The 27,273-nt window shown below is 48.5% G+C and overlaps 1 protein-coding gene across 1 annotated transcript; it reads right to left on the bottom strand.

The window, feature by feature from the left end:
* Nucleotides 1-22,659: 22,659 nt before the first annotated feature.
* Nucleotides 22,660-23,660, bottom strand: GSX2 (GS homeobox 2). Its single transcript, XM_074821392.1, has 2 exons — nucleotides 23,186-23,660; nucleotides 22,660-23,000 (listed from the first exon to the last, which is right to left on the bottom strand). The coding sequence occupies exons 1-2, from the start codon at nucleotides 23,658-23,660 to the stop codon at nucleotides 22,660-22,662; spliced, it is 816 nt and encodes a 271-aa protein (XP_074677493.1).
* Nucleotides 23,661-27,273: the final 3,613 nt, after the last annotated feature.

Genomic DNA, 27,273 nt, shown 5'->3' with positions numbered 1-27,273 from the left:
TCGGGGGTTTCTCTCTCTTCAGCACTCACATTAGTTTCTTCAAATAATTGTATATAGGGGCTGGTACTGCGCCAACCTCCTCTCACTTGTGTATACTTTTGCCTCTTGGTTGCTGAGAGACACAGAACGGAGATTTCCCCAAGGTGGAGGGAAATATTTCCTTCTGCTTGCTCAGGCTCACAGGGCAAATGCTTTGTGAATTTGCCTTGTCACCTCTCTGACTCCCCTTCTTTTCTGCTGCTTCCAGAAACAAGAACATTTTGCCTTGGACCAAACTTTCTGCTTTTCACTTGTTATTTTTGTGAATGGTGTAAGGGAAATGCCTGCTTTTCTTTAGCAATCAGCCAGATATTTTTTTTCACAAAGCTTTGGGAGTATGTACCTGGACAGGGAAGCTGGTTCACCTCTGTGGGTGTATGACTCACACTCCACCTCTGGGGACACCATCTGTGACTCAGGGGGCAGAGAACTGTATTTTGAAGCTGAAGGATGATACTTCTGTTTCTATGCTCACAGCTCATTGAGTTTTAGAAATAATTTATGTCAACTGCATCTTGAGTCTGTGCCACATGGCTCCACTAACTTACCCACAAAATCTATTAGAAAAATACACTGGTTGACTGCATCAATTTAAAATGTTGCATGTTTCCTGCAGAGTGACAAATTCCAGCATTAACCAATGGAAAATGGGGTCTCTGTATCAGCACACACGGAGGCAGGAGGGGATTAGAGTCCTTTCAATAATCAAAAATGTATAAAGTTAAGGCTTGATTCAAAGCCTGAATCAGAACCCATTGAATTTGCTGGAGTAAGTCCAGAGGCTGCAGTAGGATTTGGATCAGTTCCAGCCTGCGAAAAATAAATAGATGAAATTTAATATCCCAAGATATATGGAAGCCCACATTAGATGAGCTAATAATTTTGTTTTAGACTTCAACTCAGCGCATCTTGTCAAGCCTGAGGCTTTTTTAACCTCTTAAAAACAGTTGTAGCATGAATGGTCTGAAGAAAACACAAAGTAAATGTCTACACTGCACAGCGGGACATGTTACAGAGATCCCAGAGCCACTGCTGACTGCACGTTGTCCCGTCAGCTGCATGGCACTGTGCCCAGGCTAATAAGACCCGCTGAGCGACAGAGTTTGTTAGCATCGTAGCAGCTTGGCTTTTAGAACTTCTCATCTCCTATGTTCCTTGCACCCATCCCCACAAGAAAACTCCACCAGTTTCTGTCCTATCTGTTCAGCTGTTCATGGGATTACTCCCTGATATATTTCTCACAAAATGGGACAGGTTAGCAAAAATCCCCTCTTTAAACCAACTAATTTAACCTGGTTCATCTCTGTTAACTATAAGAAGGGAAGGGTTTTATGGGAGCTGCTCCATAAGCAGATGCAAGCAGGAGGGAGCTGGTGGGAGGGTAAGGACAAACAGCTGTGCCAGGACATCTCCCATCATCCAGCTGCCACCAAAAAATATATCCCAAAGAGTTTACGCCAGAAATATTACCACTGTCTGTCATCTAAAAGTGCTGGTGCCATTTTCTCTCTTAAAAACAGTGCACCAAGTCCTGAACATCTTATCCTAGGCAATGCTTGCAGCCTTCTGTAACCCACACTGTTGGACACAGTCACAACTCTTTTGCTCTCGAAAAAGCTGGGGCTCAGCTTGTGGTCAGGAGTTTGGAATTCAGCATGATATTGATAAACAGACATCAAGTACATGTAAAACAAATACAAAGAAAAACAGAAAAATCCTTTACTGATTTCTTTTGCCACACTTCAATTCTTATAGAAAAGAAAGCAAAATGTAGAAGGAGAATGGTATTGCTCCACCTGCTATTGGTTTTAAAACAGTAAAACTTCCCTATCATCATAAACACACAAACACCAACATGGTAGGATAACATTTTTCCCAGACTTCAGTTTCATCAAGTCTTATTCCGTTTTGAGACAGTTGATGATGTTTCTATGCAAGAAGAAACATTATGATTGCAGGATTCTCGCTAATGTTGTGCTTTCTAAATATTAAAAGGCAGCAGTGGCAATCTGGCTGAAAGGAGATGTGGTATGTAACATTTTCCCATCATGCTTTAAAGGTACTTTTAAAGTGGAGCGAATCAGCACTGTTTTCCAAATTATACCAGGAAGAGGCTATAACTCTTAAGAACTCTGGAGGAATGGAAATAACAGTTGGTCGTTTTACTGCAAAAAGCAGTATTACCTTAATAATGAATCATTTGTAGCCTTCACGCAGCCCATTATAACAATATTTTAAATCAAACAGTAAGGGAGTTAACCCCATAAATCTGAAAATGGGCTAAGCCCTCTGGGAATGATAGTACTTCCTTAATAGGCCAGATTCTGCACCACTGAAATCAAGGAAGATTTTTACTTTCCTGAGGAATTTACGCTGTCAAAGTTCAGTTCACTGTGTCTAATGACAGCAACACCAACAGAATGTTTTGAGTGCTGTATTATAGGCATTTTCTCTCATCAATCAAAATATTTTCCGGAGCAGTTTAACAAAAAGTTCATCAGCTCAGCATAAAGTGGTCCCATTCTTGCGTACATAGGCCCAATTCAGGAGGAGTCCCATTGGACTAACAACATGTCACTGCATGTCTGATATATGGAAGGAAAATCAGGTAAGAGAACGAAGCAGGTGAATGTTACCTGCCTTTTAATTTAAACTACTCCAGGAAATTTCTATTCACCTGAGAGACTTCTCAAACCAGAGACCTGTTCACATTAATTTTATTCAGCTGTATTATATGTAGCTGAAAAAAAATCTGTATACATATATGTGTGTTTGGCATTTTAAAATATAGTTTCTTTTCTAAAAAAAATCAGCCTTTCTCTGCCATCACAGGAAAGGTTCTTTCATCATCCCAGCCCCAATTTCTGGTTATAGTACAGGTTTCCCAACCTTGTGGTACTGCAGAAGTGCTCCATCAGTTAGCAGTGTTTAGGAAGAGGAAGCCAAGAGGAAAGCCAAGAAATCCTCCCAGTTTGGACAATATACCAGCAGAGTAAATCTGGGGCCCAGTACAGAAACTTATAAAGATGACCTGAAACTGAGGTCAACATTAATATAAAGAAGTAATGTTATTAATAAAAGTGCATTTAACATTTTATGCTGTGTGTGCTAACTCCATCTGGAACTACTCTATATCATGTGCAAAGGTGCTTCTAGAGAACCTCACAGAAGTTAATGTGTAGTTACCAATATTATATCATTCTGGTGCTACCCTCTCTTTTTTTCTTATAAAGCTGTCAAAATAATATAGTAGATATAAATCAGACCTCTTTGGTTTGGCCCGGTTTTTGCCTCTTTGCCAAGGCTGTGTGAGCAGCATTCCCTCAACAGCTCTCAACTACGTGATGGGGAGAACAGAAAATCCCATCCACTATTCTTTTATCCCATACCTGCCATACATCAACCAGGTGTGAGCTGTACTATGAGCTCTCTCTGAAGCACACCCCATGCTCTGACAGCCAAGGTACAGGTTGGATGGGGATAGAGGAATTGGAAGGAGCAAAAGGCTTGACCCCACTTATTCCATGTTTGCTCACCAGTGGGTTTCATTTCTTGCCTACCAAAGGACTAACGTCAAGTTACTAGCCCAGACTGCCTATACATCTGCCCATAATTGTTATTCCTAAGTCAGAGGTATTTCAGATTTCCTCTGTTAGATCCGCTGATTCAAAACAAAGCCCCTTTGAAAGGCTGCTACTCACTCTAAGGAATAACCTCCACCAGGAAGAACAGTAAAAAGTTCACAAGCAGAGGTGAAGATGAACATATGAAGTGAGGAGAGGGCAGGACTGGAAATTAGACCTCCCACCCACATCAAAAAAAGAAACCACCTGAAAATCCTTCCACTTCTTACTACACCACCACCCTGTGCCCAAGTAATCAGTATCATGTTTTAACACCAGCTGGCAACTAGGCCCCACACAGCCACCCATTCACTCCCCCCTGGTGAGATGGGGAAGAGAATTGGAAGAGTAAAAGTGAGAAAACTCACAGGTTGAGATAAAGACAGTTTAATAGGTAAAGCAAAAGCCATACATGCAAACAAAGCAAAACAAGGAATTCATTCCCCACTTCCCATCGGCAGGCAGGTGCTTGGCCATCTCCAGGAAAGCAGGGCTTCATCACGTGTAACAGTCACTTGTGAAGATGAATGTCATAACTCCAAATGTCCCTCTCTTTCTTTTTCTTTCCCCAGCTTTATATGCTGAACATGATGTCATATGGTATGGGAAGTCCCTTTGGTCAGTTGGGGTCAGCTGTCCCAGCTGTGTCCCCTCCCAACTTCTCGTGCATCCCCTGCCTCTTCACTGGTGGGGTGGTGTGAGAAGCAGAAAAGACCTTGACTCTGTGTAAGCACTGCTCAGCAATAACAAAAACATTCCTGTATTATCAACACTGTTTTCAGCACACATCCAAAACATAGCCCCATAGTAGCTACTGTGAGGAAAATTAACTCTATCCCAGCCAAAACCAGCACAACAGTAAAAATCTAGGAAAATCTAGGAAAATGTAGGGAAATCTCATCTATGTCTTTGTATGTCCCTCTCAAAGTCAGGAAATTTTCTTAACTGTCAGGGAATATATCCACAATTGTTTTTCTCCCAAATGTTAAGGATTAATGTTTAGTAGTAAGAAAACAAACAGAGGGGCAGACAACCGTATAAGCAGAAAGCACCTGCTGAAGAAACCTGCTGCAACCTTCAGAGCTATAACGTAAAGAGCAGCAGAACTTGCCCAAGAGAGTCTAATGTCAGTTTGAATGAGATTTTTATGTCAAGAGTCAGACCTGGAGAGGAAGACACTGGCTGATGGAGCTTGACATACGGGATCTGAAAATGGGAAACTGTACAACCTTATTTTAGAACTATATCCACCAAGAAGGAACTTAGAGCAGCCAGCTCTAGCCACCTACATGTAGGTAGTTGGGCTGAGTTGGTTGCCTCTGTATTCATGGAAAGAGAGAGGTGTCTCCAGAGAGTGATTCAGGAAAACACTTAATCACATACTTAACCTTTGAAGTGTGCTTAAACAATATTGAATTCTCTAATTAAAAGCCTGGGTATGTTTCCAGTGCATAACCATAGTGATGAGAGACGAATCAATGGACACAAAATACTAAGAGCATCAATCTACTGTTCCCTCCTGTTATAAACTATTTGCAAGATTTCTCTTTAGAGCACATGCCTGCAATGCCTTTAGCTAATCTGGCCTACTGCAGCAGTGGAAGCAGGATCAGATCTTTAAAGAAGTCATGACATAAGAAAGTCTTTTGATTCAAAGGCTTGTTGGATTTGGTTCCCAAGGGGAAATCCCTGTACACTGATGAGTGGGATTAACAATAGCACTGTCAACCCTTCTTCTAAATCCACTACAGTACCTCTAAAATGGTTCACTTGAAACACTATAAACAAGACAGCTCTTTGTGCTCCAAGCAAGAGAAGTGTTTGCTTATAGTGAAGTGTGTGTGTGTCTCTCTGACACTCTTTCGAGTATTTCAGGCTGAAATCCTCTATGAGTATAATAATTATGCTTCTCAAAGAATTTGAACACACTGATAAGTATTCTAATCACCTTAAAATGTAAAAATAGTCCCTTGGCAATGTTGTATAATTAATTTCAGTACCAAAACCCCCAAAAGATATATGAATGTAAATGTTGAGGCATACTTACAATGTTTTATAATCATTATTCACAGCAGAGGGTATGAGGTTGTCTTGTCTTTAACAGTTCTCACATTTCTGCAGTCTGAGTAAATGGGAAACAACAGGAAGCTCTGACACCTTGTAAAATATATAGCATAGCAAATTCTTGTACTTTCATTTTCTTCCAATCAGTGAGGGTTCATTTTGCCTTGCTTCAGGCATCCAGTCTAAGAATTTATTTAAGCAGGTTGGGATACAGTGCACGGAGGAAAATAAGTGTGCTGAAGTGACACTAGCATGTACTTTTTTCATCTTGTTTTATTTTTCCTTGGGCTGTTGTGCTTACAGCAAAATCGTTTTCAAATTTGTGCTGTAATTATTACCATTCAGTATTAACAGAAAATAATCTCTCTATACATTTCAGCTTGAAAAACCCAAAACAAAACCAGATAACAATTAAATTTCTGCCCAAGGTGCCTTATAATCTAAAAGTGTATTTGCGTTTCCTTTTTTTGGAACACATAGTCACTTGTTATAGTGCCTCACCATCTTCAGAGGGAAGACTGTAAGTTTTCACACTGAATACCAGAAATATGTTTATCTTTCTGAATTTGCAGTGAGGCTTTGGTAGTGTTCCTAGATCTCAACACCAACAGTCTGATGGCCACAAAATGGCAGTAAAACCTAGTGTGCACAGTAATTCATCACAAAAAATCTCTCACTGAGCATTTACTAAAGCACATTCATTTTTGTTGTTTGAAAATGTAGGTGTCTGAGGAATAATGTATGATTGAAAGCATAGAAGAGTATCACAGGAATAGCTGTGTTGTGTTATGCTACAGTCTAGGTTTCATATGTTGAAAGTTCTTATGTCAGTCAATATTACCTTAGGAACTGACCCTGCAGTCAATGAAATCAAAGAGTACTTTGTCACTGATTTCAGAAAACCATACTCTAAAAGAGTAGGCATTTCTCAAAGTGAGATGCTTTCTACTTCCAAAACTTTTAGGTAACCTATAGGAAGATGGGGAAGACTGGAATGGCAATCTGTTGAATGCAGAAGTGGGGATGGCTCAAGGGTATAGACAAATGCACCAGCATTCACCAGCACTCCCTCTTATTGGGCTGATCTTGAAGGATGAGTAATATAGCCAACAGTATTTCCAAAATTTGGTCTTTGTCCCATAGTCTGTACTCCGTGGTCCATTATTTTCACCCTCCTCACTCAACATAAGAACAAGGAATGTCAATAATTGTTCATTAAGAAACAGATAAGGGAAAGTTCTGACAAACAATTCTTTTTGCTATCGTAAGAAACTGAGAAACTTAAATATATAAAATCAGCTAAAGCAGTGTAAAGGCAGTGATAGCTTTCCATTCATTTTTAGCAGAGAACGGTTTTGAATCAAGGTACAGTACTGTCCTAAGTGTTTGCTCTGCATTGTGAACACAGCAAAGTAATTTGGTTCCTTGAGTCTTAACACTGGGCTAATAAAATCTTAGAAGAATAAAAAAAGAAAGCTGATGGCAAGTCTCCTGCACCACTTTTACTTTTGGGTTCCCCCCAGCATTGCTGATGACACACTGCAATGACTCTATAAAAGCATTATCTCCTTTTCATGCAGGTATCTAAAAGTGATATGAACATTAGTCTGTTCAGGTTTGCATTTAAATATAAGCCTTCAGAGAGAATCCATTTCATTTAGACAACAAATTAGCACCGCCTGCCATTTTGTAACCTGCGTATCTGAAAAACTATTTTGTCCTAATGTTGAGATGCTTGAATGCATTATGATCGATTCAAATAAACAGCTACATTTCTTTCAGTGCATAGCACTTCGAGTCTATTCTTTTTGTTCAAAATCTATTCCTTTTACTCAGAATACTGATAATAAATTTAAGATGAGATCACTGACTATACATACATGGTGGGTGCTTTCCAAATACCACAATAGCAGAAGGACAATAGGGTCTTAAAAAAGACAGCATTTTTAGATTATTAAGTACCGGAAAGTATTGAAAAATGCAAATGAGGGAAAATAGCTAATTCCTCTGGCATGGATAATTAGAACAGAATTATACAAATATTTTTTGTGTTAGATAGAAAACCTAATTAAGCCCTAAATGTGAAGCCATCGCCTATCCCATCTTCTTATCTGTCCTATGAATCCTTTACTAAAAACAATGTAAAGTACGTTATAAACTTAGCCTTATTTTCCCCCATAAGTACCTATCAAAGTTGTCATTTATTTGCTAAAGACACATAATGTTCAGATTTTCTGAGTGTTCTGATAAGGTGTCAAGTGTACATATATATATATATAGGAGTCACATCTTTTAATCAGGTTTTAATGAATTCTGTTAACAAGTTCAAATGTTCTACAAAAAATATAGCCTGAAGAGTTAAAGGATCACCTAACTGGAGAGACTGGGCTTTCAACTCTCAGTCCTGCTCCAGCCCTATTCTGACTTTGGCTTTAAGACTTAGCAGCTCTCTAACAGCCCCCAGGAGGTTTTTCCATAAGGACCTGTTTGACCCTTGCTGTCATTCACTCCTGAATTCCTGTCGGGCTTCTCTTCTAGCTCTATACAAACCCAGCAAGCTGTACCTATAAACCAGCAAAGCCTTCCCAGTGCTTTCCCAGGTGAGTGGGAAATGGCTAACAGCATGAAGTGGCCCAGGCAAATATCACCATTCTGCTTTACGTTCTAAACCAATTAAAGCAACATTTTCATGCTGTTTTCTGTTCCAGCTAGTTAGTGTGTGTGAGCAAACCCCCGTTTACATACACATCCTGCTTTGCATGTGCAAATGTATGTCTGCGTGCGGACACTTCAAGGTTTTTTTGTGGGTCCAGTTGTGTTTGCAAGTATCTGAGACAGGCACATGGTTTGAAATGCTTGTCCCTTGATCCTTTCTGCTGAGAATAAGCACAGCTCATCTCTGACAAAAAATCTACTTTTTGGAGTGCTCTAAGTGGCTGGAATAGATGGATACAGCAAGTATTGTCTTAGTCACTGTAACATCTCTTTCATGATGCTATAGAACAGTTCAGACATGTTTATCGATTAGCATTAATGTAATTAAAGTGGAAACTTCTGTTCTTGAAAGATGAAAAAGTATTTGCTAATGCACTGCTTCAGGGCTACGAGCATGCAGTCGTTCTAGCAAAGAAACAGGCAAATTGCACAAAATAAAGAGCCAAAGGGTGTTAGGACCACACAAGTGTACCTTGTTAGGACTGAAACAGGTTACCTTTGTGCCATTCCCATTCTCATTTACAATCATTGCCCCTAGAATGGATTCATGTTGTGCCATTTTCTCCTCTGGCTACAATAAGAATGAAGTTTTCAAATCCCCATCCCCTCTTTGATTTGATGGTTATTCCTGTTCACCCTTTTATACAGTCTGGCAGCTTGAACAGTAAAATTGCCAATGAATCAAAGTACTCCTTTTGGTAGGGAAAATTTTTGTCCTCCACTTTCTCTTTTCAACCTTTTGCCTTCACCATACCTTCCAAAGAGGGCCTGGGGGAAACCACCACCCAGCTCCCCTGAACTGACCTCAAACTTCAACCCTCTCTCCTGCTGCAGTGGTTCCCACTCTCCATTATGTGGCAATGGTTCAAATTCCCTCTGGAAGAAAATTACTCCAAGGACTGTGCTCCCCACCAAAGTCCCTCCTGGAATTGGTAGGACTATGACTTCTTTCATTCCTTGTCTCAGGCCTTGATGTCACACATCCCCAGAGCTGTTGAGTCTGCAGGCTTGCTGTCGTCCCCTGACAAAAACACGCTTTTTGCAAATGTATACCCTTTTTATGTGTAAATAGTCTTTTAAAAAACACAATTTCCTATGAGTTTTTATAGCTCCTTTCAGCGTGTAGAAAGAACTGCTCTTATGTCTGTACTAGAAAGCATGTGCATAAAACCAACAAATTAACTATAAATTCCAATTTAATATAAGTCCAATATCGTTCTGCTTGCTTCCAAAGGGAACATATAACATCTTTAGATGTTAGAAGGTGAAAGGGAAGCAGGTGCTTCCATATCTCATTCCTAAATGTCTCCCAAAACAGAAAAAGATAACAACACAAATTCAGCAAAATAAGTTGTTTCTGTGTTGTTAGTTCTGTGAAAGACAGTGCTACACAGTAGAAAGACTGCTTTCCTATGGAAAAAAAAAAAAAAAATCTGCAAAATATGACCTAAGAGATTCCTAAATTCCCTCAAGATATGCTGAAGCCTGAATAAGATGAAATGGGAAGGTCAAGGTGAAGACACAACATGCTGGCCGAGGACTATGGCTTGCTACAGAGCCTGGGGAAGCTGAAGCTGGCGGTTCTAAATTCAGGTAAAAGAGCTTTCAAACATTTGTATCTCCTGTTCACTTTTTACACAGAAACTACTTTTTAATTTCAAATGTCAAATTTCTTCAAATGCCCTTGAGCTTGCCTTGGGGAGGGAAGGAACACTAACATAGGGAAAAAACAGTAGATCTCTTCCACTTCCCTTTAGAGTTATGGGAAGAACTAAACACAAGACTAACAAGGGAAAAAACAGTTATTAAAACAACAGATCTGTGCTGTCCTTTGCTCTAAACATGCACTATGTTTACTCTCTCCTCTTCCTGCATTTATATGCAAGTCTTTTCTTTGTAGGTCAGAACCCCCTAGTTCTTAGGGGCAAAGGACCCCCAAACTATGTCAGCTTTATGGCTTCAGACATGGCATGTTTCTGCTGTTATTCCTGTACCTCAGGCACAGTAGAGGTCTTCCTCTGGAAAAACCTCTTTCAAAGGCTGCATTTACACTGAAGATTTTTTAAACCATCTCAACTTTGACCTAGCAACTATGGGAGTGCAGTTTCTGCCAGCAGTTGATACTGTAAACCTTATTTTCTAAAGAGATTAAATTTATGAGAGCAATCTGCCTGCCCCTCCCCTTGTCTGTCTCTCAAGCTTGTCCCACCCCTCAGCTTCCCTGTAATTTTGGGATCTATTAGCCAGTGTAAATTAGAAAGGAGTAGAAGTCTTAAAGATATACTGATGCTCTCTCCTCCCCTGTAGGTGCAGAGATGTAAACAGTATGACCTGGTCACATCCTCTGGTTTTGTGTACTTCTCAAGAAACTGGATGATGGCAAGGGCAGAAGTTTCCATAGGAAAGAAAGAAGTGCAAAGGATGGGACAGCCCAGAGACAAGAGGCGGGGAATGACAGGAGGCAAAGGCCATGTTTTCTAGCAACCACACTGGTTCCTCTCATGAGACTCCAACATAAACAAGCCTGATACACATTGTCCTGGCAGCCTGTGCTTCTCAGGATTCACTTTCATTTACTTTCACAGGGTTTCCCTCAATGAAAAAAGTAGCTTCATCCCCTTTCCTTTTCTGATGGGTACAATGGCCAGTACCTCAGGATGGTGAGCTCCAGCACTGCTGCTCCAACCTCAGCACTGCCAGTGCAGCTGCCAAGGTCAGCACGCCCTCCTACCCCATGGAGACATGCATCTGCTGCCCCTGTTACCTATATTGATAGTATATGGCATAAAGAAGCCTTCTGAGTATCAAGGTGACAATCTCAGTCTTGTTCTCAAATATTTCCAAGAGCATCAAGTCCTGAATCAAGGTGTATCATCAGTAAGTTCACAGATGACACCAAGTTCAGCAGGAGTGTCGATCTGCATGAGGATAGGGAAGCTCTACAGAGAGACTTGGAGAGATTGGATCGGTGGGCCAACGTTAACGGGATGAGCTTCAACAAGGCCAAGTGCCAGGTCCTGCACTTGGGCCACAACAACCCCATTGCATCGCTACAGGCTTGGGGAGGTGTCGCTGGAGAGCTGTCTGGAAGAAAAGGATCTGGGGGTTCTAATTGACAAGCAGCTGAACATGAGCCGGCAGTGTGCCCAGGTGGCCAAGAAAGCCAACGGCATCCTGGCTTGTATTAGAAACAGTGTGACCAGCAGAAGTAGGGAGGTGATAGTCCCCCTGTACTCTGCACTGGTGAGGCCACACCTGGAGTATTGTGTCCAGTTTTGGGCACCTCAATATGAGAGAGTTATCGAGGTGCTGAAGCAAGTGCAGAGGAGGGCAACGAAGCTGGTGAAGGGCTTGGAGAATAAATCCTATGAGGAGCGATTGAAGGAGCTGGGACTGTTCAGTTTGAGGAGGAGAAGGCTGAGGGGAGACCTCATCACTCTCTACACCTACCTCAAAGGACATTGTAGAGAGGTTGGTGCTGGTCTCTTCTCACAGGTGATTAGTGACAGAACAAGGGGGAACGGCTTTAAACTGCAACATGGGGGGGTTTAGACTGGATATTAGAAAAAATTTTTCCCAGAAAGAGTGGTCAGACAGTGGAATAGGCTGCCCAGGGAGGTGGTAGAGTCACCATCCCTGGATGTGTTTAAGGGTCGTTTAGATGAGATGCTGGGGGATATGGTGTAGGGGAGAACTTTGTAGAGTAGGGCTGATGGTTGGACTCGATGATCCCAAGGGTCTTTTCCAACCTGAATGATTCTGTGATTCTGTGTGTGAAGGACTCAGTGTCTGTTTCGTAAAAGGTCTTCAACTTTTTTCTTTTTTTTTCTTTCTTCTCATGCTCACCTATAATGGCAGCTATCCTGCAAAGTCTGAGTTGTTTCCCTAAAACAAAATTCTATCTTAAACTCATTCTGAAAGTGAGTTCTGAAGATAAAAAGATCTTTATCACAAAGTGGGAGACTGCCTTGAGAGGCAATCCATTGCTGAGGCAGCCTAGTGTAGGTGGACATGCATTTGGAACCCACTATAAACCCACTGAATTTTACCTTTGCCTAAGAAAAAAAAACCTTGAGAGCTACTTTCTGTGCATGCAATCACTTACATTTAATAACAATTGGGAAAGTGAAAAAACTTTGACAACTTTACTGCAATTTGACAACTTTTGCTGAAAACCCAGTGGACTGAACTGCCACAATCTATTAAACTGTACATTCACTGCCTAAGCCCACTCTGTCTTGCATTAATTGCAAAAGACAAATCAGATCTTGAAAAATGTTTTTATCAAGAAAAAAAGGCAATACAAAAAAAACCCCAAAACCTTTATCTTGTGATCTTTTGTTAATTGCAGCAGCATTTTAATATAATAATTTTAGAGCTGGTGTCTTTTGCCTGTGAAAAATTGGCAGCTCCTGCTAAAAAAAAAAAAAAAAAAAAAAAGGAACTCCTGATGTCTTATGACTTTTCATTAACTCATCAAAATCCATCTTTCATTTGACCGAATAAAAAGAAAATGCAATCTCAAAGCAAAACTATGAGAGCAGGTGAAAATGATGAAGCAACATGAAAATTGTTGGCTGTTGGCATCAAGTAGCAATTTTTTCTGCTACTATCCCAGCTCCCCCTCAGAGGTATTACAGTTTTTACACAAGCAAGATTGACTCTGACACAGTTCTCCTGTATTCAGCTGAGTCACAGGTCTAAAGACTTTGTAGTATCTTTACTATTACTAGTTTAATGAAAGTCAGCATAGGATCCCTGTCTATCCACTCCAGAATATGCATCAAAAGCCAGAACTGCTCTTTCAGGGGAACTGAAACAAAAAGCAATGTATTCCTTCTTTACAGTACCTAAATTGGGGGTGCCTACTTGCTTTTCTGTAGCAACACTGAGAACATAAGGCCACGACTGCTCTGACAACTGTTCTAGAAGAATAAGATAATGGTTGTAAGTTAGTTAAAATCTAAGCATACTGGAGAAAAGCTAGAATACCACATTTTTATTCAAATGCATTGCACATGTCTTACACCAAGTATACATCTTGGATCAATGCTATTTGCATCTTCTTCATGTACGGTTGACCACATTCTGGCCTAAACTTCATGCCACTTTGAGAAGACTGGGAGCACTCATAGCATAAAACCAGCTTGAATTTGTATACTTCTACAGAAGAAAAGGGGAAGATCTGTGGTCACGTCCATGCAATTGTGGTCAGAGTTGAAGACTGCGTGATCCCAAGCACAGTTCTGTGTGCAGTGGTACATAGTTGTGCACTAAAACTCATCTGCTATTATAAGCGTTGGATTATTTAGAGTAAGATGACTGCGTCATGCAAGATCTTTCTCAGACACTTTGGATTGTGGAGTCTGAAATTGTGTTTTACATACCAACCATAGCCACGCATATATCATGGCCTGTTGGCTTGGGAAGGTAAAACTGAAAAACAAATGGATTGTCTGGGTCAATCTTAACGTTAGGTCTCCAGTACTTTCTCTTCTTTGGCTGGCCTTCAGTCTGCCCTGGGCTTTCATGCCCCTCAGCCTGTGAAAGCCCTTTGGCAGGCTGAGAGTTGACCCCCGTTGAGTGACAATTTAAAAATAAAGAGAGAGAATTCTTAGAGAAACCCGACAGCCTTGCTAGTATATTAAATGACAGCCTGTAGCCTGGCAGGCAGCTTCCCTTGCTCCTCTTTGCAAACACCCGGAGGCCGGCGGGGGATGCTGCCGCGGCTGCCAGCGGGTCCCGGCCCCACCGGGGGCTCCGCGGCCGGCGGCGCCCAGGCGGGACTGGGCCGGGGGCTTGTGCCCCTCGGGCAGCGCCCCACCCCGCCCCTCCTACCAAATACGTACATAAATAACGGCGCTGACACATACAAAACCAAACAAACTTACCCAGCACCCAACCCAGAACCGCGGTTGTTGGTATTTCTCACCGCCCCTTCGCATAATTAATATATTCGCGTTTCCTCCCACTCTCCCAATGGGCTACCAGCTGCAGAGGTCCTGAATAGCGAGCTTAATTGGGCTTTGTCATGCAGAATACCTCCATTTTCTATAGCAGGTTACAAAGGGGCCCTTGGCAGACGTGGCGGTCTCCCCTGGCCGCGGGCCCTGCCCGGCTGCGCCCATCACCTCTCCGCAGGCCGCGCAGGTAGCGCCGCCGCCACCGCTGCCCCGTGCAGGGCCACCAACCGCCCGGTAGCCGGTGCCCGGCGCAGGGCCACCTCCAACCTCCCGGTGCAGGGTCCCAGCTCCTGTCCCGCTGCTCCCCGGACTGCTCCCTCCGACCCGGCTGGGCCCCCTTCCCTTTCGAACACGGCAAAAGGCTCGCCCAGAGTGTATTTCCGACACGATCTAATGTTTCATTAAAACTCGGACCTTATGAACAAATGTTCCCGTCTCATGGCAAATCGGGGTGATTAGGGTTAATTGGCAAACCCCGGACTCAAAAGAGATTTGCCATTATAGGCTAATCATACATTCTCTATATGATATAAATAGCGTAGAGTGTGGGGTGTGGATATTCACCGTGAATTACAGCTAATTATTATTTGGATACCAAGCTACTACTTCTGCCCGTTGATTGGCACTGTTGCCTTCCGAGTATCTTTTTCCCCCCTCTTGTTTCTTGTTTTGACAGTTTAAATCCAGGTCTATGTGACACAGAAAGCTAATAAAATTCTCATTTCATTGTTAATCTGATTTCATCGCAGTATAGGTTTTTACCCTCACACCTGCGTAGCAGGGTGTAATTCCATTAATAATAATAAAAAAAATCAACATATTCATTGCATGTCTTTTCCTTGATGATATATTGTGAGCAGTGTGAGTTGAAAAAGAGCCATTTATTCTCACCGTGAATGAGTCTGCCTGGAACTGAAGACTTCACCTGCCTCCTCAGTCAATTAGGAATGTATCGAAAATTCTACCAGAAAACGAGTTAAATTAACCGTTAGCTAATTTCCTTGTGTCCCTCCTACATAATCCCCCCTTTTCAGCTTGCCCCAGAAATTACCACATGTTGCAAGGTTCAAATAGTGCCTAATGAAACAGTGACTAAATGGTTCGCTCAAATCCACAGTGAAGCCCTTTCGCTGTGCCTTCAAAGCCTGGGAGGCTGCAGCGGTCGGGGGTCCCCATGTGAAAAAAAAAAAAAAAAAAAAAAAAAAAGAAGTAAAAAATAAGAAAGGTAAAAAAATCCTCAGGTTTGATAGAAAAATCTCAGTCGACAGGGCTGCGGCACCCCGGCTGTCCCGGGGCAGAGGAAAGGTGTCCTCCCACCCGGGGCCAGGACGGGAAGGGCCGGGGACCAGGGAGGACAGCCAGGACCCGGGAGAGGCTGCGCGTCCACGCGGGACCGCCGCCGCGCGTGGGAGCCTGCACACACACACACACACACACACGCACACCCCGTCCCCGCGGGGTGGGAACACTCCTGAGCTGCCCGGGAGATTGCGTACAACTTTATTTTCAACTCCCCGTGTTGGAGCTCTCTCCGAGGGTGCAGCAAGTGATTTCGGAAGGACCGCCCCTGTGCTGCCGGGCTCTGCCGGCGGGCAGCGTTTCTCCGCAACATTTCGAGGTCTCCCGCCGCTGCCTTTGCGTTCATACGGAGCGGAAGCGCTTTCGCTCTTTCGCACAGTGGTTCCACGTCAATTGTAAACCTTGATTTTACCTCCCTTAGTTTGGGGTCGGAAAGAAAAAACAGCCCCGGGTCGGCAATCTTCTTTGCGAAACCCGCCCGAAGAGGAGTTTTGCCCCGCAGCTACAAGCCCTTGTTCCTGCCTAAAGCGGCTTCACTGAAGTGTCATCTACTAAAACTCGGTGAATTCCGCAAAGAAAGTCGAGTCACTTATTTGAAACGGTGAGGCTAATACAAAGTCATCAAAGCACTATGGTTCTTGTCTTTAAGTGACAACCCTCTTTACTGAACTGTTTGAAATACGCCTCCTGCTTTTCAATGTCTCTCTATCCATCTTTGTCTGCTCTTCAGAGAAGTAGACAATATAAAGCAAAGCCTGGCGAGCTCCCCACGCTCTGGCTCGGGCAGTGCCAACGTTAGCCTTGAAATTGTCACTCCTCCATTAATCTGGGACTAGTTATTTTTCCAGAGCACACAGCACACGCTTCCGATCTCTTTGGGTTCGCTTCCAACAGTTTAAATCCCCTCGGACCCTCCGGATGGGCTCGGGGCAGGGGGGAGGCGCGGAGGGGCCGGCTCATCGCCCGGAGCGGGGCCGGCTGGAAGGCGCGCAGGGGGGCGGAGCGGGGCGCGGAGCAGATCCTGCGTGAAATCGGCGCTTTCACGGCGAGGGCGGAGCGCGCCGCAGCGCGGACACACGCCCCGAGGTTTCCCGAGTGGCACATTGGCTTCGGGCTGTTTGTTATTCCGCTGTCATGCGGGGCTCCCCGGCAGCTGCCCCGCGCACCGGCTCTCCGCCCCGCGGAGCGGCCCAGCCACCGGCGGGGGTCCGGCGGGGCGGGGGCGCCTTCCTGGGGCCGGGGTCCTGCTGCGCACCCCCGGGCAGGGCTGCAGACCCGCCCCGGGGTTTCTCCCCCAGTCCAGCCGTCGGAGGTGCGCGGAGGCTGCGGAGTGCGGTTCCCGCGCTCGTACTAAAAACCGTCACGATTACCCCAGATCCTTTCCGAACAGCTGCAAAGACTTAAAAGAAAATTGATGAAATAACAATGGGGGGCGGGGGGGGGGGGGTTGGCCGGGTTTCTTTCCCGAGGGACTGCGTGCGGTCATCCTCAGGCCCCGGGTCCAGGCGGGGAGCGCTCCCCGCCCCGCCTGCGGATGCTCGCTGGGTTCTCGGGACGGTGGCAACCGGACTCGCTCCTTCCCAGCCGTCTTAACCCGGTGGGCACCTCAGCAGCCCCCGAGCAGGCCTGATCCTGCCGGCCGTGGCCTCGTCCTACGGCCGAACCGCCTGGCTGAGCCGCACAGGCGGGGAAGGGAGCCGAGCCCAGCCCCGGGCAGCGCTGCCGCCGCTCCGGCCGGCACCGGGGAGCCGCTCCCGGGGCAACGTCCCGGAGGGTCGGGTCAGCGGGAGCGGCGGGAGCAGGAAATTAGGACAAGTTAGAGAGGAATGCAGGGGACTTAGATAGATCGTCCCCTCTAATTCCCAGATCCGAAAGCGGAGCAACTGAGGAAGGAGAGTCTCCCGCAGTCCCCTGGCCTGGCTGCCGGCGTCCCGGCACCGGGAACCCTCCTCTCCGTGAGCGCTCAGGCCCTGCCTGACGGGGCTCCGTCCGCCCCGGGGTGGATCCGCAGCCGGCCGGGACGGCTGAGAGGTTGGGTCTGGGGGTGCCTGTCCCTGCGGCACGGGCGCAGGACGTGTCCTGTCACGGTGGTCCGGCCACGCCGCGGGTGGGAGCAGGCAGCTGCCACCAAGGGCTGCGCTCCCCCAAGCCGGAGGTGCGAGGCGCCGGTGATGGGCGTTGCGGCAAGAGCTCCGACAGCGGGGAAGGGTTTCAGCAGCGCCCGGGGGGGCTCCGGGGCAGGACGGGAGCGAGCAGCCGGGAGAGCGCGGTGCCTTCAGCGCTGCCAAGTGCCGGCAGCCGGCAGCCGGCGCTGCCCTCGGGCAAACACACCCCCCCCAAACACGGCAGCAGCTTCAAACCGGAGATTCACAACCGGAGAGGTCGGTGCCGTGGATCCGATCTCGGCCTTGAAGACCGGGCTCAGGGAGACTCTTCGAGACGGATGTTTTCCTCCTCCGAGTTTTTTTAATTGGAAAGAGTTAAATCGAATTAAAGGAAGCAAATAAATATCTAAGGGGGAAAGTTTCGCTGGAGGAATGCTACGTCTTCTCATTCAAGCCCCGAAAGGTTACAGAAGGTCGGCAGCGGGGTCGCTCACACAAACGTAACTCGCATCCCTGCTGCAAACGCACGGGCTCCGACGGCGCGACCGGCCCACGCGGGTCCCGGCCCACGGGGCGGCGGCGGGCTCAGCGCGGCGGGGCCCGGCGAGTCTCCACGGCGCGGGGGGGCGTCCGGGGCCCCGCCTTGGCGGCCGTCCCATACCTGAAAGCCGCCCGGGACACACACCGTCGTCCGCAACCGCCGCGCCGGGGAAGAGGCAGCTCCTCTGCCGGCGAGTGATGCCAAGACGAGTGGCTCCGGCAGCACTCGCCGCCACATGCTCCTCTTTTCCCGACGGCCCGAAGTGGGGCACATCTGGTGGATAATGCGCAGTAAGTGCAGTAAGTGCAGCTGGAGTATGTCGGGACGGTGCCTGGGTCACACCCGGTGCTAAAAACGGGAAGAAGGCTGGGAAGTTGCATGGAGCCGCCCGATGCGAGGGCAGTGCCGCGGTGGCGGTCTGAATCTCTCCAAGGCTTCATTCCCGACCTCTAAAGAGAAGCGAATTTATTGCTCCCACGGAAGCGATAAAGATAAATGCAGTCACGTTTCCAGTGCTCTCAAACATCGTCGTGACAAGTACCAAAGAAAAAGAAGAGGGTAGCATTTGTTTCTTATTCACTGCACTTGCAACAAATAAGGCTTGGGACCACACTGAATGGTAAAAGGAAAGAGCTGTTACTTGGGTGCTGTCCCGTGTCCCCCAGGCCCTTCAACCACCTCTATGGCTTCTCTTCCCAGCCCTGTTGCTGTCCATGCCCTCTGCTTCAAGGTCTGCCTCCATGACCCCTGTTCCCTATCTTGTTCCCCCTGCAGAAATCCTCTTCCACAAGGCTGTTGGGCAAAAGACATCCCGCTGTGCTCCAGTGATGGGTTACCCGATTCCTGACAGACTGGATGGTGGCAGCTGAGGTCTCTCCTGGGTCTGTCCCTCCCAGCCTGCTGCTGAACTCTGTGGAACTCGTAGGAGCTCAACACCTCGGAGACCCTCGCAGAGCTATCGTGTCAGCCCGCTGGTTGGTATTGATCACAGGATTTAAGAGTTATGAGGGAATGACGGCAAGTGGCAGACAGATAAGCAGAGCAACTTCATGGTTCTTATTTCCTTAGAAAACTAATGATAAGAGGAGTATTAAATAGGGAGCTGAACACTGCCCATCTCGGGCATTGAATGAGCAGGGGAAAGAACCTGCACTTCACACTTTGAGAAAAAAAAAAAAAAAAACAAAAACCAAAAACCAAAAAACCAACCAACCAAACAAACAAAAAAACCCACCAACAAATCCCAAACAAACAAAGAAGAAAAACCCCAACACATTATAACATCAATTTGCCTAAATTTCTAACTGTTGAATGCTGGAACCCTGCAATGCGTTTACTGGAGGTTAGGGTATGTACAACTTCCAGCTGCACTCCTGTCACGCTGGTTTGGACTCAGGTTGAGGAAGTTGTACCACCCTTCTGAGATGTGTTGGGGCAAACCGCTGCATCATTCCCCTCTTCCAAAATTTTGAACATGAAACGTTTACTTTGAAATAAAAAGAAATCTGGTAATGACAGCAACTGTCTCAATGGTATAGCTTGTATGTGATAATAATATGCCACTATTTCCTTTCAAACCTTGAAAGATACATGCAAACATCGATTACTACAAGAAATAGCAAGTAATTTAATTTTCCTTTTATTTTTAAGAAATTGTTAAATACAAGAGATCCTTCTTGTATATCTTCTAGAAGCAGAGGGAAATACCCATTTCTTCACTGAGGTGCATATTTCCACAGAGCTACACTGAGAACAGATACACTCTACTAAGAAGTATCTTTGCACTTTTAAAATATCTTTGAGTTTTGCAATATCACCCAGTTTTAGACTGCAAAGAGTGTGATGCTTTTTCTCCCCCAGCAAAGCTTTGCCTTCCCAGGCTGCTGCAGGCCTGTTGACTCCCCCCTGTTACAGGCCGGGGATGACACTGCCAGGAGGGTGGGCAGGACTTTCTGTGGTGCTAACGCCTGCTCCCAGAGCTTCTCGGTTGGAAAAGACCCGATGAAGCCAGACACGGGTGAACTGAAGCAGAGGAACAACAGTTTCCAGAGCCCACCCCAGCAGATTTTAGGGTAAAAGGAGGCAGACTGGTCCCCTGGGAGCCAGGCCCTCCATGAGGTCCCCTGGGAGGAAGTCACAAGGCCCACAAGCCCTTGGCCCGGCTCTCCCCAGCCTGGCAAGTGAGAGGACTGCCACCTGGGTAAATGACATCCCCACCTGCTCAGCTGGGATGTGGGCTGCTGGCCTCCATACAGGCCTGCAGCTGAGGCAGAGAAATGGTTGTGATACAGAAGGGTGAGGTTTTGTTTTCCAAGTCCACGCTAGAAACTTCAGTCCTGCCTTTCCTTTCCCCTCCTGTGACACTGCGAGTGTGCTGGGCCCTGCCTCTGCCCCAAGCCCTGCAGCTGGTCCAGTCTGTGGGGCAGCAGCCACACCAGGCCCCCTCCACCCTGACCCAGACCTGCCCATGCACCCGACCTCTCCTCCAAGACACAAAGGTCAGTGTGCTGGGGCTGCATCTCTCGCCAGCATTAGTCCCATTGCAACACAACCCCCAGGCAGGTGTATTACTTGTTTTCTGATTAGAAGCAGAGCAGGCAAGTGAAATTGGAGACAAATCTCGGAGCCAAAGCTCTGAAGGTTAGGGATCAAACACCAGAAACGTAGGGATTGCTCAGTGAATTATTTACCAAAAAGGTCTTGCAATAGTTTCAGAGGTTGAAGTCAAAAAGGTGGGTTGGGTTAGTGGGAAACTCACCCAGGGGAGAGGTGTGAGTGGGGAATAACACAGAGTGCGAAAGGCCCCTCTGATCTGCTATGATGCTGTCTGCCAGGACTGCAGAACCAGGAAAAAAGTTACGAAGAGGCTTATTTGGGACTGAGCAGCTCCAGCTCCATCCTGCTCTGCACCAGCTCCCTGCAAGGAGCTCGGGACCGCCCGCCTGAGGCAGAGGCAGAATGGGACCCGTGGGCTGCCCGGCGCAGACCGTAGGGCACTTCGGCCCCCTCTCAGCCTGACCCCACGGGCAGGTTTGCTCGTGGATCTGCTCCCTGAGCCCGGCCAAGGCGCCCGAATGAAACCAGCACCCACAAGACTGGATACGGTCCCGCCGCCTGAGGAAAAAAATATAATAAAGCAGTCCCTGACTGCAGATTAACGTCCTCCCGGGATACCATAAGCGGAGTCTCAGCCTGGCGAAGGGCTGGTGGGCGCAGGCAGCTCCCTCGGTGGGGGGAGGGCCGGGCGGTGCCAGCCGGGGCCGCCGGGCCGGGCAGCATCGCCCCGGGGTGTCCCGGCGCGCAGCCCCTCGGCGCGGCCCCGCTGCCGGGAGCGGCGGCCCTGGGCCAGCGGCAGCCGGTGGCCCCGACGCGGTGCCGCCGGGCGAGCAGACGGAAGAAAGCTGTCAGCCGCGGCGAGGGCGTGCGCTGGCTCCGGCTGGAAAAGTAACACAAAGCTGCTCGGCTCAGAAAAGCGGCTTCATTTGCATTCCGCTCGGCCGGAGCGCACCCCCCCCCTCCGTCCCCCAGCCGGCCCGAGTCACAGGGGAACAGAAAACATATTCGGGTTAGTAGCCGATGGCATTTATTTCTAGTCTTCACGGAGGTCTGACACATATACACCAAGGCATTCACCGTACAAAGGACTGCGAAGAAACGCACCCTGCCCCAGCCAGTCCACCTTCGCTGCTTGGACTGGGCTGGCACTTGCGGGGAGGGAGGGGGCGGGAAGAAAAAAAAAATTAAATTCTCGTCTGATCTCATTTATTTAAATAAATATAAATATAAATTTTATATAAAACTATTCACAAACAAACCGCCGTCCCAAACCCAAACAGCCGATCTTTATTTCTTTTTTTATTTTTGTTAAGAAGTCCGTCCAGGAGGTTCTCAGCCCTACAGGTTTTTGTTTGCTTTTCAGTTTTTTAATGTCTGGTCTTTCGGTTCCAAATACAGGTTTTGGCTGTTTGGGTTTTTTTTCCTTTAAGTTGCCTGGGGGGAAGGCGGGGGGAGGCCCCCTGGGCCGTGCGAGTCCGGTCCTGTGTTACATGTTAGGAAGAGCAGGTGCCCGCTCCTGGGGTTACATAAATAGCGTTTTAGCTGAATTCTCGCGACTAAAACATTTACATTCCAAAAATATATTTATATATCTCTCTCTATTACTGCGAAGGGATGAAAATGAACCTCCCGGCCGGCGAGGACCATCCCGCTCCGGGTCGGCGGGCTGCTGTCCCCGGGGCGGCGGGGCCAGGTGAGCCGCCGCCCCGCTCCGGGCTGGTCCCCGGCGGCGGGAGCGGAGCTCCGGGCCCGGCTCATAACGGGGAGATCTCTTTATCCTCGGTAGCCGATGAGGGGGATAGAGACTCTTCGTCCTCCGACCTGGGGTAATGCCCCTGGCTGGTGCTGCACTTGCAGCCCCCGTGCGAGTTTCGCTGGGTGCCTTTGCCTTCTTTCTTGTGCTTCACCCTCCTGTTTTGGAACCAGATTTTCACTTGCTTCTCGGACAGGTTCAGGTAGGTGGCTATCTCGATCCTCCGCAGCCGGGACAGGTACATGTTGGAGGAGAATTCTCTCTCCAGCTCCAAGAGCTGGGTGCTGGTGAAAGCTGTCCTCATCCTTTTCCCGTTTTGAATTTGGCTGGAATCGGACCCTCCTGGACGGGAGAGAAGCACGAACTTCAGTGGGACGGGGGAAAGGAGGGGTGGGGAGGAAAGAGAGAGAGAGGGAAAAGACGTTCTCCCGCGGCTTTTCGCCCCGGGGCAGCCGCTGTCCCTCGGGCACCCCGGGGAAGCCCCTTCTCCCGCTGCCCTCCCCTCCCCGTGGCCGCGGGGCTCCTACCCATGCCGAGGCAGTGAAACCTCCGGGGGTCGCTGACGCTGTAGGTGGTGGCGGCGCAGGCAGGTGGGTGATGCGCGGGGTGCCCCAGGGCGGCGGCGGCGGCGGCAGCGGCGGGCACCGAGGCGGCGGGCGGCGGGTGCGGCGGCGGGTGGTGAGTGTGGCCGGCCCGCGGGCAGCACTGGGCCTCGCCGGCGGCGGCGGGGAACTGGCTCTTGAGCAGGGGGATGGCCCCGCCGCCGCCGCCGCCGCCGCCGCCGCGGGAGGAGTGCAGGTGCGAGGTGACACAGAGCGGGCAGACGCAGAAAGCACCGCTCTTGCGAGACGGGCAGCCCGGGCCCGACACCGACATGACGAGGGGGGAAGGCATGCTGAGAGGGATGAAGAAGTCCTGGCCGTGGTGATGCTCAGGCAGGGACGGAGCCGGCCTCGAGGAGTCTTTGATGATTAAGGAGTCGACATAGAAAGAGCGGGACATTTTGGAGGGCTGCCGGAGCCGGGGGCCGTTCTCCCAAAGTCGGGTTTTTTCCTGCTTGGCCAAGTTGCCACTGAAGTCCTGGCGAGGCGAGAAGGTGCTTATGTTTGAGAGCTGAACAAAAGGGTCCCTGGAGAGGGCTGGTCTTAAAGTCCCCCCGCCTGGATCCCCTGCGCCGGGGTTTTATATCAACTATTTAAACACGTGATGGCTGAAAGCCTCGCAGATCTAAATCTCCCCGGCTTCCCAGGCCGGCAGGAGAGGCTGTCGGGGAGGGCGGGGGCGCAAAGCGGGGGGGCCCCCAAAGTGTGCGTGCTCGCTCGCTGCCTGATGACTTCAGTCCTTGGCCTCCGCCTCCGCCCCAGATAAATTATAGGAGCGGGGAAGCCGGGGAGGGGGCGGCTGCCCCGGGCTGCACCGCGGCCCCGTCGCACGTCGCGCTCGCAGGCACATCCCCTGTCAGCACACCCCGGGGGAGGGGTAAAATCGGTCGGAGGGAGTTTCTGCTCGGGGGTTTTCCCAGAGGAGCACGGGCCTTTCCCCCACAGGGAGGGAAGGAGAGAGCGGAGCAGGTGATGCGCTGAAACAAGCGGGTCAACGCCGACACCCCCCTCCCCCGTAAAGTATCATCCAAGGGGCCGTGACTCCCACGGAGGTGTGGGACCAACACCTTTCCCCGGTCCGGTCCACTCCCTGCACGCGGGACTCCTTCAGGAGGCCCCTTCCTCACCAGAGGAGCCAGGGTCACAAATACAGACGTAAAGTTGGGGATCGCGCGTGTCTGTGTGTGTCTGTGCACACGCATGTCGGGTGGGTTGGTGGGGTTTGGGGTCTTTTTTTTTTTCTCACCCTTTTCACCCCCAGTCAATCTTGCCAAATTGGCAATTACTCCAGCGGACAAAGCCTTCAAATATCTGGACACTTCTCAGCCAAACGGTATCAAAACGGAAAACTTCCAAGTGAACTTCCCCGACCGCTTCAGGGCTGCAACGCGCAGCGCTAATGAAAGGCGAACATGTCAGGGGGGGATTCTTTGATCTCCACCAAGTTTGCTGAAGCAATCATTCAAAGTAAAATTGGATAAACAGCTAAATACGGTCGGTGGCTCCGGAGCATTTCAGATTGCATTAAAAAGCCAAGGTATTCGCGGCATATTACACGATTTTCCAATGACCTGTTTTATGGGAGTTTAAGAGACTTATCGTTAGTAGAAGGGCGATCGCGTTCTTGTTTGGCAGATGCGAAGCAGCGTTTAAAACCCGACTACGGATCCCGTCCCACTTGACTCGGGAAAGGGAAGCGACAATTGTGCTCTAAAGCAGAAAACACAGCCTACGCCTGATTGCCAGCGGCTGAGCCGAGCCTAGGCAGTGAATCAACAGCCGTAACAGGTTTAGAGGCGGTTGTGGTGCACAAGGGCCGGACCGGGACGCGGGCATCCCCCCCAGCCCTCCTGCACACCCACCCTCCTGCTGTTAAAACCCAGCAAAATAAAATTGCTGCCAGCCTTCTGATGGGGACGGCATTTCCTCGCTCCTGGGACCAGCGAGGCTCAGCGGTGCAACAGGAGCCTTGTGAAAAGAGGGGCCAGGTCTCGCCCCGCTGTCCCGTCCTCGCCCCCAACCTGCCGCGGACAGTATCGCCGTGCGGACCCGGACCCGGGCCCGGGCCCGGGCCCCCGCCCCCGAGCAGGGGCCGCCTCGACCCCCCGACGGTCCCGAGCAGGCACCACGCAACAATGTTTTTAGGGACACTCCACACTCGGCGATCTGAGGATTTATGGATGGCAATTAAAGTTTTATGAATTGCAGCTGAGGCTGGTTATGGAGCTATTTGAATGTGATTAGAATTCAATTAGAAAGTGTTTACCGGCCGGCGGGGCTCCGGAGTGTAAACAGACAGCTATTCCAGCAATGCGCTAATCCCGCGTCTTGTGACAACAATTAGGGACTCGCGGGGTTTAGGCGGGTCGGCTCCGACCTCACCTACTTTTCCCCAAACTGCTGCCGAGGGCTGAGCCGAGGCGGCGGAGCCGTCAGGCCCCGGAGCAGCGCCGGGACCGGGACAGCTGCCCGCGCCGCCGCCGGGGCCCGCGGCCCCCGGGGTGCGAGGGGTGCCCCATCCGGGGGCTCTGAGCTCCGGAGGGGTCGCTGAGATGTTAATCACGGTCACAGTGCACAGGCATTGGATTTTGCCCGGCTCTTCCCGTTTAAAACACAGTTCATCTGGCAGAGATTTGAATTAATCTCTGCGTTTTCTTTCTTTTTTTTTATGTTTTTTTTTTTTTTTTTCCTTTACGAGAGGCTATTCTGGAAAAGAATAATAATTTAAAAACCCCCATCGACCTCAGTGGAAAAAAACTGTCTGCAGTGATAGAGTGGATCTGGGGAGGGGGTTGTCGCGAAAGCAGACAGAGCAAGAGTCGGATCAAAATTGCAATTTGTAATTGTTATAATAAACCAAGTGCAGTGATAAAAGAGAGGAAAAAAAAAAAAAAAAAAAACACAAAGAAAAACCCACCCCTGAAAGCCAGAGCAAGAAAAGAAGTCATTTGAAAGCAAAGATATCCCAAACCAGGCGGAATGATGCAAGGCGTGCGCCCACATCACATCGGCCTCGTTACAATTTTATTTTTCAATAATTCTGTCCGATAAAATTTCATTGTCCATTAAGTAATCCCCGAAATGAGAGCTCTTATGAGCCTATAATGAGCTCTAATTGCTACGACTGGGAGAGCCACGTGGAAGGATTTAGAAGGTATTAAGCAGTTGGGTACAGAGCACAGGCTGTTACCTAGCCATTACTTTCATAATTCAAGGAGAAAATTAGTCCTTTTAAGGGAAAATCCTTTGATTCCCTTCATTCTGCTCGGGGTGACAGAGTATAGCTTTGTCTGCCTTTAGTTCAAGACAGTGTAACAAATGAGAATGTAACGAAATTGCCCCTTTTGAAAGTGGAGCAGTTCAAAAAGAACATCAGAGCCGCTCCCCTGGTCCGCCGAGCGCAGGACTGGGTGCTGGTCCCTCTTTTCTTCCAGATGTCTCTAACACCTTTATGTAGAAGAGATTCACGGCTTAAATGACAAAAGCAACTCTCTCCCTTCCCACCCCCAACCCCCGCAGCTCCCGGCAGAAAAAAAAGCCATGCCCGCCCGGAGAAAGCGCCGGCTTTCAGGCGCGCATCTCCCCTGAGTTCACGGGAGGAGCTGCCTCCGTGGAAAGCGCCGCAGTCCGGGGACGCGGTTCGACCAGCAACCACCCCCCCCCCCCCCCCCCCCCCAAACCCCCCACACCCACCCCAAAAGCAACCTCCGCACAGCAGCCCTGGTCGCAAACCCCACGCCGGGGTGACATGCAGTGGCGCTGGGCAGGAGGCGCCTCGGGCTGGGTCGGTTCCCAGGCGGGAAAGCCCCGCTCAAAATAAAGCCGTGCGTGGGGAAGCGAGGGGCCGCGGGCTCCTGCGCTCTAGTCGCATTTATTTGCTAATCTAACATTGATTTCCTATTAGTTTCCCAAGCGATCGGCGATCTCGAAGCCGCGTTTTGTGAAGTGAACGCAAGCAAAAGACAGGACTTGCCCCCAGTTCCCATTAAGGAGGTCATTATAAAAGCGTGAAC

This window comes from Strix aluco, chromosome 4 (assembly GCF_031877795.1).
Source record: "Strix aluco isolate bStrAlu1 chromosome 4, bStrAlu1.hap1, whole genome shotgun sequence".
Classification (NCBI taxonomy): domain Eukaryota; kingdom Metazoa; phylum Chordata; class Aves; order Strigiformes; family Strigidae; genus Strix; species Strix aluco.
Note: the sequence above shows the minus strand (reverse complement) of the source record. Positions and strands in the feature narration are given on the sequence as shown.